General features: G+C 37.4%; 1 protein-coding gene across 1 annotated transcript in view; it reads right to left on the reverse strand.

The window, feature by feature from the left end:
• Positions 1–1,038: 1,038 nt before the first annotated feature.
• Positions 1,039–13,554, reverse strand: part of rbfox1l (RNA binding fox-1 homolog 1, like) — a 15,589-nt gene continuing 3,073 nt past the window's right edge. Inside the window, exons 2-12 of the mRNA XM_079240725.1 lie at positions 10,190–10,426; positions 5,293–5,472; positions 5,110–5,163; positions 4,594–4,686; positions 4,219–4,288; positions 4,056–4,115; positions 3,823–3,958; positions 3,585–3,624; positions 3,423–3,490; positions 2,118–2,199; positions 1,039–2,038 (exon numbers count right to left, since the gene is read on the reverse strand). Of these exons, the coding sequence (XP_079096851.1) occupies positions 1,994–2,038; positions 2,118–2,199; positions 3,423–3,490; positions 3,585–3,624; positions 3,823–3,958; positions 4,056–4,115; positions 4,219–4,288; positions 4,594–4,686; positions 5,110–5,163; positions 5,293–5,472; positions 10,190–10,426 (1,065 nt within the window). The 3' untranslated portion in view covers positions 1,039–1,993. The remainder of the gene's footprint in view (positions 2,039–2,117; positions 2,200–3,422; positions 3,491–3,584; positions 3,625–3,822; positions 3,959–4,055; positions 4,116–4,218; positions 4,289–4,593; positions 4,687–5,109; positions 5,164–5,292; positions 5,473–10,189; positions 10,427–13,554) is intronic.

Here is a 13,554-nt window from a genome sequence, read left to right on the forward strand (position 1 = left end):
TTTATAACAGAAATTGGAAGCATGAATCTTAATTTAAAAGAAAAAGGGTTACTTTCTTTTCTGAAATGGAGGAATTACAGTTTGTATGCACAGATATAGAGGCCTATAACCCAAACTACAGGTGTAGATGGAGAAATGGTTCAAACTGTTAGCAAATAAGTTATGAGTTTGGCAACTGCCAGATACGAGCATAACTAAACTATACAACTCAATCAAGGCAAAAGACAGAAGCAGAAATGCAATAATTAAGGTAATTATAAAGCCAGAGAATTGAGGGGAAAAAAAGCTGTCAGTCAAAATCAAATGTAAAGAGAAGAAAAAAAAAAAGAGTGGGCCTACATGATACAAAGCACAAGGAGATGCGTATGAAGGTCAAAAAGATTATCTCATGATGAGCCGTTTTGAGAAAAATAAGATTTATCCATGAAATCTACAGCTACTCATGCATTTAAAGCAAAGAATAAAGACACCAATCGTGCTACGAGATGGCAGAAGAAAAGCATAGAAAAAAGTCCAAAGTTAGATTGCATGCATGCAAAAAAAGTTGTGTAAAATAGAAGAGAAGGAAATAGAGGGGAAAAAAAACTAGACTACAGAAGAAAATTAATGAGGCAACAAAGTAGAAAAGCAGAAAAGAAATGAAATCTCAGAAAGTTGGAAAGAGAAGAAACATAAAAGCAGGTTGTTTCAGTTTCTGTGTGAGGACTGATGGGAACAATCCATTCAAATAATTCAATGTGATGGAATTTACCTACGCCATGGCACTGAATATTAATATGTTAGGACCAAAGGTTGTCTAATAAACATTCATAACTTCCATTTGATAGATGGACTAATTAATTTACAGAAAACAAGTAGCAGATTAGCACTTAATACAGCTAAAAACCTGAATGATTCTGACAGGTTACTTTGTTAGAGCTGACCTGGTACAAAACTTTTTATCCACCATTAAAAGGTTTTGGAAACAGAAAACAACCCAGAAACACAGTGAATGATCAGGAAAAAAAAGCAAATCTGGAAAATAAGAATTAAAACAGGTGAAGAAACAAGATGAAAACAGTTTTATTGAGAAATAAGTGTCAAACAAAGCAGAAAAAGAGGCAACAGAAACACAGGCACAAGATGAAATCCTACAAGAAGTCATTTAGCAATTTTTGGGAAAGAAAGGCATAAAATACAAGAAGAGGTGTCAGTAAAAACTAACAACAGCAGCAAAAGATAAGAGGATGGTCAGAAAATTAATATACTGATTAAGTGCCTTTGAGCAGCACCTTTAATCCTCAGTTTGACAAACAGATGAATAAGTGAATGTAAAACATAAGTCACAGACAGAAACTAGACGAAGTAAGGCAGGACAGGTCGAAAGAAAGTACTGCAACCAAACAGATAGATGAAAAGCCACAAATGTATGAGAGGTAGATTGTTAGAATGAGAAAATAATTCATTTCCCATTACATCCAGACAAACAGCAGCTCTGAGGTTATGACGGTGATACTGGTGTCACAGCTGTCTCTCACTCAACTAACTGAACAATGTAACCTCATACATATATGCTCACGCACTCACACAAACACACACACTCAAAAACAGATTTAGTGAATAATCGCCATCAAGAAATAAGTCATTTAACATTGTACAAAGTATTTTTTGTACAGTTTGACCCCTGAAACTTTTTGATATTAAACACACAAAAAAAAAAAGTTATTCTCACAGTATTTGTCACCAGCTAACGTCTGTTGCATCAAAACTCTTTAAATTCACAAAACAAACTCATTTAAAAGATTTCAACCAGCAACCTATAAATTAATACACAACCTCCTCTTCAGTGTGCTTCAGCAGGATGGACAGTAAACGGGTCCTGCAGGATTTATAACCTCAGTCTGGTTAGTCTCTGAAGGAGAAGTGATGATGGAGAGGTTTAAAATCTCATAACCTGTCAGTCCCAAAGTTCATAAGAGAGACCCCCCCTCTCAGACCCTATCCATTAGGTAGTTCAGTATGGGGTGAAGCGGTTGTATCCTCCTCTGTACAAACTGGTCTGTCGACAGAAGCAGAGTTCCAGGTGTAAACAGGGTCTGTTTCAAATATACTTTTGAAGCTGTACATGCGTGACTCACCATTGTACCAACTCCATATGTTGTTGTTGGTCCGACTGAGTGGTGATAGGGATCTGCAGCTGTGGCGTAAACCCGTCCATATCTGGTTAAATAGATAATAAACAACTCTTCCTGAGCAAATTTGGCCATCTTTTCAACTTTTTTATTCATGCTTTAAACTTTGAAATGAAAATTATTAAAGAATTTCCAAGAGAACTTAAACAATATCAGCAGAACAGTCGTGTAATTACGTATGCTTTTAACTGGTGGGAGAAAATAGAAAAAAAAGAATTTATGTTGGTTTTTGAGTTTTATTTGTGTTTTTGTGTATGTATGTGTGTGTGTGTTTGAAATTTTCCAAATTATTATAGTCTCCAAGAAAATATCTGATAATATTATTGCTCTTTTCATACCTTTTGTCTTGCAAATAAATTCCAAAAGTGCTGAGTTGAGTAACGTCAGCCAACTTAAAAGATGAAGTTTATGATACGGGATATACTGTCCTCATGTCAGGATGTCCTTAATTGTGTGTGTGTTTGTGTGTGTGTGTGCGCTTGTTCTTGTTCTTTCTGCTTCCTGGGGACCTAAGCCTGATTACACAGTCGCATGTGGGGACCATTTTACCTGTGGGGACCTCATTTCAGGTCTCCACCTGCACAACCCCATATTCCAACTAGTGTCTACATGTGCCCTATGCAGTTTCCCAGAATGTCCCCTTGAACTTCATTTCAGGACAAAATATGTATAGCCAAGCGCTCCTAGTGTGTGTGTGTGTGTGTGTGTGTGTGTGTGTGTGTGTATGTGTGTGTGTGTGTGTGTGTATATGTCTGTGTGTATCTGTCATGGAATTTATCTGATGAGAAATAAATCTATAAATCAACTGTTTTCTGTTCAATTCATTGGCCATGTACAGATGTTGCGGGCGAGAGGTCTCGAGAGCTCTGCCCCTGCTCAGAGTGCTACAGTGTTCTTTAAGCATACACAAACAACCTTTGCCTGGCAGCACTAGTCAAAACATCTGCTAGCTTGGAGATAACAACAGTAAAATCTGAAACAGGCCTTGAACAGAACACTTAGTTTTATGCATGAATCTACCAAAGCAAGCTTACTGAACTACTCTAACTATGCAGAATATATATCTTGTACTACTTAAAAGAAACTTAATAAATGAGTAACATATTAAAACTACACTATACGCATAATTCCACCACATTATCCTAAAAGAAAACCCAATTAAGAAACTGAGATATTTAATAAAACAACAAAAAAGAAAAGAAAGAAAAGAAATCAAATGGAAGAATGTGCTATTATGCTTGTAAGTCCTACCCATCACTGTAGGTTGCTGTGGCGGCAGATGCGGATTGGGCCACTCTGTAAGCTGTAGGATAACCACCCTGTGTTGGAAAAATGAAGTAACATAAATATGGTAACATAATGTGATTACCAGAGTGAAAAGTATATTTGTGAAAGGCACATGCAGTAACTTACATAGACTTCTGCTCCATACAGTCCATCCTGATATACAACCCTGAAAGCATGGACAACACATTGAACATGAAATGAGATACAAATAAAGCAAGGGCTATAGAGGGTGTGGTTGTGATGTATCTTTGTGAGAAAAAATGTCTTCTGTGTTTTTCTTAAGCAATTTTCCTTTACTGAACCACCAGTTCCCTTATGGAAATATTTGACAAAAAAAAAAACCCTGTTCAACCATTGGTCTTACCCAGGGTAGGCGGGCACAGCAGCAGGAGTAGCTGCAGCAGAGCGAATTGTGTTGTAGACAGCTCGACCTCTGCCACGCAGCGCAGAGCCCCGGTATGCCAAGGTGGGAGCTGCTACAGGATATGGAAAGCTGGCAACTAAAAAAGGAGGAAGGGAGAAAAAGGGAAAGTTTGGAACAGTGAAAGAAGCGTTGCAGGTCACCTCTAAATTCCAATAAAATCAGCATTCACTTACCTGTATAGAGTTCAGGTGCATACATTGCCCCCATGACAGGGTTGATCTTCCACCCAGAAGCTGCAGAGACATGAAAATGTAATATTAGCAACCTTCATCTTTTGAGAAAAACTTCAAGATTAGTCAGACCTCAAGAAGAATCCATCACTAATAGTTTATTTACTTGTAATGTCACCATTCACTAGTGGTGTCTGAGGTTTCTTTGTAACTACTCTTGCAGTGGCATTATTGACCTGGAAACACACACAAAAAAAAAAAAAAGCCATAAAAATAATGACAATAAAGGTTAAACATGTAGAACAGGATTACTCAGTCTGGTCCTGTAAGAGCAGCTTTTCCAGCAGGTTTTTGTCCTGAATCATATTAAATGTATTAAACAGCCGATCAAGTTCTACACAATGACTCATTAATATAAGTCAGTTATCTTTGAGGGGGCAACATAGAAAACCTGCTGGATTGTGGCTCTTATAGAACATGAATGAGTAATCCTGGTGCAGAAAGTTGATGTGAAAACCTACTGACACAAATTTTTCCTCACCTCAATCTTTCTTCCCTCTACGATTGTCCCATTCAACTTTTCTCTTGCTCGGTCAGCCTCGGTTGCACTCTCAAAAGTGACAAATCCAAACCCCTGTATGAATGAATGAATGAATGAATGAATGAATGAAAATACCTTATCATTCCCCCAGGGGGAATTTAATGTTGTATTTATAACATCATTTATTTGTAGAGGTGTCTGATATTATTGACATACCGATATCATTGGTCGATATTGACACTAAAAAAATTATCAGAATCTGTTTTTACTTTTTAAATTACACAATATACAAATATATAAAAACTCTTAAAATAAGTCTCCTTTAACTCAAAATGACAAAGTATGAGAGATTTCATGTACAGTTTTCCAGATAATTTAGTTTGTTTGGTACAACTTGCTCAAAGAATATAGGAATCGGTTGATATCAGTATTTGAAATTGAGAGTTGGAGAAATTCAGTATATCAGATATTGGTAAGAAAGTCAATATTGAACATCCATTTTTATTTGTGGTTTACCTTTGACCCCCGCTCATTGAAGATGATTTCTACATCAAGAATCTTTCCGAATTGCTGAAAAATGTGAGACATCAGAATATGTTATATGACGATATATGATGATCACACGTAACAGTGTAAATATAGCAGATGTGTAAATAGGTATAATCTTGCAACATTTAGTTGTCAAGAAAGAGGACATACCCCAAACATCTGGCGGAGGTCTGGGTCTCTGAAGCGGAAAGGGATGTTGGACACATGGAGGCGTTTCGGCTGGGCCTTACCTGACCCCTCCTCCTCACTTCCGCTTCCAGCTCCGCCCCCCGATGACACAGATACACTGAGAGACTGGGGGTCAGACGTCACAGGGGCCAAAGCATCCTCCTAACAGTGTGAAAGTAAGCATGGAGATAGGCGAAAAGTAAAGAGACGAGAAAAAAGGGACGAGAAAGAATGGACAAAAACAGAAAGATGGAAAGAAAAGATGGAGAGTATGAATGAGATGAGACAGATGTGAAGAAAAACAGGAAGAGGCCATCAGTAGAAAAGCAAAGAAAGGGAATGAGGTCAGTTAATGAACAACTTTCACATCTTTTAGAGACCTTTTCTCTGTGTAAAGATTCAGTTGGGTAAACATCACATCACATTAAGCAAAGATCATTTCCATGAGATCAAGTGATCCAAAGCAAGTTCAACCAGCATTCAGCAACCAGTGATCCTTCTCAAGCAAATGTAAGAAGGCGTGAAAAAGGCTCCATTTTAGTCAGGTATCTTTGAACACATGCCTGTAGGAGAGTAGAAAGAATGGAACTCAGCACACTAATAACAAAATTATGATATTAAAACTACATCACCCCAGCTGTGGTAAAGAAGAAATGACTGTTTCAATCTCTGCTGGAAGACCAATAGACTCTAAACAAATGTAATTAAATTAAATACAGTATACAATAGAAGTGACCACATGCCTTTGTATCGTGACTTAAATGTTACTTATTTCATAACCAAAGCATCTTAATAAAACTGCATGACGTCTCGTTTTGAGTTAATTTAACTACTTGATGTGTCCACCTATCATTTTGATAGTTCTAGTTGATATCACATTCTCTTCAGGTTACAAAATGTCAGTGCTGCTCAGATTTCTGGGGAGAATGTTGCCCTTTTCTGGGGGCAAAGGGCAACTTTTGTTTTAGAAATACTGCAGTGGATTTCTTTTCAAATCAAGCAGGTAACACATTTTGCAACCTGATGTCCTGGAAGAACACAAATGCTTTGTTTCCTTTACTCAGTTCCTTACACAGATGTAACTTCTTTATGTGCTACGTCCTCAGATGTTACCATAAGTGTAGACTTCACTGTTATGTTTTGTCTGAGCACTAAGGTGAAAAAAAAGGTTTGGGGTTAGGAGTTAAAAGCACACAGTTATTGTTTGCAATTAAGTCTACATATCAAAAATGACTTTGCACAGTCACTGATGCAACTCCTATCATCTTCAAGGGGATACATATATATATATATATATATATATATATATATATATATATATATATATATATATATATATATATATATATATATATAGAGAGAGAGAGAGAGAGAGAGAGAGAGAGAGAGAGAGAGATTGCAAAGGTTTTTTTAATAGATGTTTCACTCCTGTTGTAAACTGCACATCAAATCTTTGCTAATCTTTTAGACCTGTATGTCTAAACTGCCCCATGCAGAACAATCCAAGTTCTAATGTGCCAAAGTCAAAACATTCATTATCCCACAATGCACCACGATGCTAGTGTGTGCGCATGAATGTGCATGTGTGCATTGCTCAACCAGCATTGTCAACAATTATAAGGAAATTGTTAAAAAAAAAAAGATTTTTTAATACAAATGGCTAAGTGGGAACAAGAAGATGAGAGTGAAAAATATCTGCAGGATAGGCAGTGAGCTTGAGCAGCAAGAGGAAAAGAAAGAGCAAGGAGCAAAGAAAAAACAATACAAAAGCACTACAAAATGACAGGATACTGTGGTACTCTAATGTCAATAAGAACTGCAGTTTCAGACTTGAATATTAGCATTGTAGTACCAAGAGGCAGATAAACAGTGAAGAGGCCTCAGTGCAGCAGTGAAGGTCAAGAAAATCAGAGTCAACAAGGCAAAACGGTGCGCATGAAGCTTAAAAAGGAAGAGGGTGACAGAAGGAAAGCAAAGGATCAAAACTGAAAGGTCAGTCTGGGGTCACGGTGCTTTTTTTTCTGCAAAAGGTTAAAGGTAAATTGGCAAGGGGCAAAATTAATAAGGTGGGGATAGAGGTTCACATCCACCCTGGGAGGCATTTTACAAACACATAAACACACACAGGCCACTGGCACACGCTACACTTGCTAGCTATAGCTAACTACCGTAGACAGCAGTACATCACATCCACCCACACACACCACATATACACACACACAGGCCAGAGTGGAGAGAGGAAGCGGGGTTGAGTTGGGTGGTGGTGTCATGTCACGATGCAGATTTGTGTTCTGGACCTGAGTGATATTTCAGAGGGGGAAAGGGGGTCATCTGGTCAGCCTCGCTCTTTGACCCCCTCCCTCCATGGCGACGTCTCAACTTTCCCCACGAAAATCAGCACGGACCCAAGTATGTCAGGGGCTCTAGTAATAAAATATATAGACGGGGCCACAAAACACCATTTATGAGAGAAGGAAGATAAATTTGTGGCAGAAGCAGGAGACAGAACCGAGCTGATGACACTAAACTTAACTCTTAAGTCTTTGTCAGCGAGGTCGTTTCCATGTCTTGAGGAAAACACTGCCATGTATAATAAGCACAGCAAAAACAAAAACACACAAAAAAAAGGAACAGCTTACTCATGTCTGAAAAGATGCAATATTTTGTATTAAAGAGAAACATTTCACCGTGTTTCCACACGGAATTACATATTTAAGAAACACATCTGCTTTATTCACTCAATAATATCAGCTTGGATGATAACCTAAAGTAATTTTAACCTGATTGCGGCACAGATGATGGGTATGAAAAGCATTCACAACCCTTTAAGTTTTTTCTGATTTGCTCATTTTCAGCCATTTGCTAGAATCCTGTCAGGTGCTTTTTTTTCACAGCATCCAATTTTGACAAGGAAACACAGATTTATAGACTTTTTTGCAATTTTACTTGAACTGAATCACATGACCATAGTTATGACACCCTTTGCCATGACTCTCAAATGCTCTCCGCTTCTTCTGATTGTCCTCGAGGTGGTTCTGCACCTTTATTGGAGTGTGATGAAATTGATTGGACTTGATCAGGAAAGGCACACAGCTGTTTCTATATGACCTTACAGCTCACACTGCATGTCAGAGCAAATGAAAATTGTGAGGTAGAAGGAACAGTCCGAAGAACTCATAGACAGAACTATGGCAAAGCACAGATCGGTTCAGGCTTGCAAAAAATTTATGCTGCGCTGATGGGAAGAAGTTCTAGAAAGTCAGCCATTACCAGAGCCCTCCACCAACTCGGGCTTCATGGGAGAGTGACCTGATGGAAGCCTCTCTTCAGTGGAAGTCACATGAAAGCCTGCACAATTTTCCATAAAACACAAGGGACATTGATAGATAAGATCATCTGGTCTGATTATCTGATTAACTGACACTAAAGATTGAAATTTTTTACTTTAATTCGGTGTGCTGCGAGGAGAAAACCAGGCATGTCGTCACCTGCTCAATACGATCCCATCAGTAAAGCATGGTGGTGGCAGCATCATGCTGTGGAGATGTTTTTAAGATGCAGGGACCAGTCGACTGGTTGCAGCTGAAGAAACGATGAATGTAGCCAAGCACAGTGTGGACCTCAGACTGGGCTGATGGTTCACCTTGCAACAAGATAATGAAGCTGAGGGCACTGCTGACATTATGAAGGAGTGGCTTAGAACACTTCTGAGACTGTCCTTCAATGACTCAAGCCCAATTGAGCATTTCTGGAGAGACCTGAAAATGGCTCTTCTCGCAGAACTGGGGAGGATCTTCAAGGAGGAGTAGCACATGACCCCTGAACCCAGGTGTGAAAATGTTGTTGCATCATTCCAAAGAGGACTCTTGACTGTTTTAGCTAAAAAGGGTGGTTCTATGTACTGAGCAAAGGGTCTGGATACTTACAGCCATGTGATATTTCTGTTTTTGTTTTATAATAAATTTGCAATAATGTTTTTCATTCTGTGTTTCTCTGTCACAGTGGGACACTGTGTGTACACTGAGATAAAAACAAAAAATTAAATGAATTTAAAAACATGACAAAGTGAAAAATTTAAGGGCGTCTGAATACATTTTACACCCACTGTATCAGACAAACAATAAACCCGAGGTGGTTCGGTTTGTTTGAGGCAAAAATGCTTCACTAGGGTAAAAGTCAATGTTGTTCTGGAGATTTATTTCCCTACAATTCATAATCTGCAAACTATTAAGTTCTGTAAAAGAAGACTGATACTGAATCACTGAAAATCCATGTAAACTATTAAACAAATTCAACCTGACTAAAAAAAAACTACTTGGAGTAGTAGTGATTTTTTTTAATGGAGACAGGATGAAATAATCTTACTGCTATGGAAGTTTTTTTTCAGTAATTATTTATTTAAAAAAAAAAAAAAAACTGTAGACAATAACAATGTCTTTTTCCCCTTAAAAAGAAAAGTAAAAATTTTTTTTTACCCTGTATAAGATCAGAATCAGAAGTGTTTTCTGAGTTAAAAGATAAAGCACAAAAACACAGCATGCTCTCTACAAATATTCTCTTACACTTAAACTGTTAATGCCAACAGAAAATGTTATAATCCTGAAAGGTGATCTGTTCTACTACCAATAAAATAAGACACAAGGAGAAGGAAAAGTGGAGATTTATTTTCAACAACAAACCTCCTCTCAGCTGTCTCTGGCATTTCCGTACAAGGACATAACAGGGAATTGGGGTCCTAAATATAGAAGGAAACTCTATCTGACTGTGCTGCTCTGGCAGGACATTTAAAAGGACTACCTACTTGTGACATCTTACTGAAGATCATATTTTATAAGGATAGGATTTGAATTCCATTAACAACGTCACAAATTGCTCTTACCGTGTTACTGGATGTCAGAGAGTCGGCCCCCTCATGCTGAGGGCCCTGATAGACTCTGAGTTGGGGATGTTCTGGATATTCTGAACTGGGATGTGCAGAACTGAAGTCAAGAGTAGGCAGTCGACCTGCAGATGTTGGTGGACCTTGACCTGGTGGTGGATAGGAGGGGGGCGGAGCATAGACCTGAGGCAGGGCAGGGTCTCCGCCGCCTGGGCCCACCTCCTGAGCGGAGCCCCCCTGCGGTACACAGATGACAAAGCAAGGAAAGATTTAAGATGTAAACAAACCAACCACCAGACACTCTTTTTTGCTTTAATGACTTAATCAACCACTGAGGGTATACTGCACAAACATCACAGATAGCACAAGAGACATGTAAATGTCACTGTAAGAATGGGGCACTCCTAGTTTTACACATATAAATAAACTGCCCTGTTACAGGAAGCAAGAAAATAGCTAAAAAATATTAGATATAATATAGACATAACAGTTCAGTAAGAAAAATATCCAAATCAAAGTGGTGGGCAAATTGTAAAAATTATAGATATTGCTAAGAAAGGGTTTGCAAAAGAAGTCAGTCAACAATTAACGTTTGGTCTTATAAATTGTTAAGAAAATATATAGTGAAACACTGCTGAGATGTATCTATACAGCTCCAGCTTTCTTTTCCCTTTTTTTTTTTAAATTTTTTTTTTTACGCAAACAAAAGAATCTCTAAATGCTTAAAAATGAAAAATAGATCAACATTTTCATCACATATTGATTGTTAAAGTCAGTTTGTTCTGGTAAATAAAAAGAAAAGATTTGCTGGGTTTTACTGTTATTGCTCCATGAGGTTCTCGTTTGTTTCTGGGTTTTAGAAAAATCTTGTGGGAAAATTACGCTTAGATTTAGAAGAATTTGTGTCTCTTTCAATAAAACTAGCAAGAATGATTGAAGGACTTTGTATTTTCTACATTACATTCCAATGCACCTTAAAATCACTTTCTTTTAATCAAATTAACATTTTAAAGCAAAAATGTGAAATAGCCTGACTTGGCTCATTCAATGCTCTGAATTAACAGGTGAACAATTTTTTCCTGAACACAAAGATTTATCAACAACAAAAACTATTATAACTTAAAACAATTATGAATGGACGACACAGTATATTGAATAAATTACTCAGGCAAACAAATAAGTTACTTCACTTTAAAAATAAATACTTTGTTAAATCATTCTTTTGGATTTTCTCCAGATCAAGAAAAACTGAACTCTGAGCTAAAACTTCCACTGAGCCGTTAAAGCTCCCAAACAAAGAATTGAAAGCAGTGCCTTACCACTTTTCTGCGTTCCTCTGTCTCTGATGCATTGTCCAACAACTGTGGCATGTTTTAATGCCAGCTGACCACCCGCCCACTGCACCACAAGTGCTGCTCTTCCACCAATCATATAAGAAACAACTGTTACACCAAAAGAACCAGGGAGCCACACCAGCTGTTGACATCTGCAACTGTCAATCACCCATTTTACCCTCCACCCAGCCAACATTCACCAAACGCGCTGGTGACGACTCACAAAATGCAGACAGGCTGCAAAGTTCTTCCCCAAGGATGGGGGATTTATGAGGCTCCAAGACAGAACATCATGCTAAAAGTCCTGAATGTCACATCTAAAAACACCATGCTTTAGAGACCACCTGTTAAATTTTTTTAAGTTACAGAGGAATATTTGTCTTTAAACAAACTGCGCCCAGGTATTTTGTATGTTGGCTGCCTTTTAGTCAGATAAAAGAGTTAGAAATACCAAAAAAAATGATTTGATGAAAAACTTTTCAAACACAAAACTGATTTTTTTTTTTTACTTTTAATGAATAAATTAGAGACGTTTGTCTTGGTCCCTTCTGTGTCCCATCAAACCTGTGTTGCCTTTCAAGGAAAATATCACATATCAAGAGTGAGCCAGCTTCAGGATTAGAATAATCTGTTTTAATTAAAAGTCTCTCCACTGTCATCTCATATTGTGTCACGTATCTGTCTGCCATCAGCTGCACTTTAGAAGTGTGAAAGTTTTGTAGGTGCTGATTCAGAATCAAGGGTGTAGTTGATGAAGGACAGATTTGGTTCGACAATGCGAACTGGATTGTCTTTGATTTACTAGCAAATGTATCTATTTTAATGATAAACTTGTTATAAATTTAACAGCTGATTGTCAAAATATTTACTGCCTGGAAAAATGTACATTTTGTTGTGAACTTTCAATTGCAGAATATGAAGAAAACTATTGATTAGCCCATAATGGTTTGGTCCAATGCTGGACATTAGCTTTAAGCTAAATGCTAACAACACACAGGCTACTTGCTGACACAGACAATGTTTCAAGACTAATGTTCAGCTGTTTTTTTGTTGTTTGTCACCACTGACTAGCTTACTGTCACTATTCAGCACTAAATACAAGTTCTGGTTCTGACTCAGGCTGATGGAAAACTCATTACTTTTTAAAGGTATGCTGTCACAACCTGAAATACTTTAATCAAATTTTTATATGACAGAGATACTATTCAAAGTTTTGTTGATCATCTTCTTAGCCTAATTGGGACAAAATTATGGCTCTAAAATGTCACAACAATCCAGCTGAGACATTTCAGTAAAATTCCAGCAAAACAGAGGTTGGGGTTTTTGGCAACAAAAAATCAGAAGAATTTTTCCACTGGATGTCAAATACCTCTCAATACATTTTATGTAACTTTTTTTTCAAAGAATTTTCTTTTCAATCTGGATCACAACTGTGAAATTGGTAGGTTTAATGGGAATTTATGGGAAAAAAAGGCACAAAACTACATTTCTTTAATCAAGCAGGTTGGCACAAATTGACATTTTCTGACACAATGCACAGCTTATGGATGTGTCTGCTGGTAAATTCTATCATGCCTGATATTTGTGCTCTTTGAGAAAGGGAAAGGAACCTTTAACGTGGTAATTTAAGTTGTAGTGGTCTTTTTTTGTTTGTTTTTTTGTCAGTCTCACTAATTGGTTTTGCTGACTGAACTTAACTAAATGATGGTATGAAATATAATTTGGGTTGTGGACAAACTTGCAGTTGTACCATAGAGCATTCAATATGTCATCACTTGCACATTTGTGGAGGTAAGTCCACAGAGAAAAGGTATTACATGCATTACAAGTCTAATTTAAATGTAAGTCTGAGCTGCATAGCAAACTGGTTGTTATAGCCATTTAGTTAATATTGTTAGTATAATATTGAGTTGTTTAATTGTCTTTGACCATGCTAAAGTGCATTTACTCATAAGGAGGACTTTTATTATTTTGTTTTATCCTTTTTTTAACTTTACTGTAATGCTAAAAACATTAAGTAAAGAACTTAGA

The sequence above is a fragment of the Telmatherina bonti genome (assembly GCF_933228915.1).
Source record: "Telmatherina bonti genome assembly, chromosome: 5".
Classification (NCBI taxonomy): Eukaryota; Metazoa; Chordata; class Actinopteri; order Atheriniformes; family Telmatherinidae; genus Telmatherina; species Telmatherina bonti.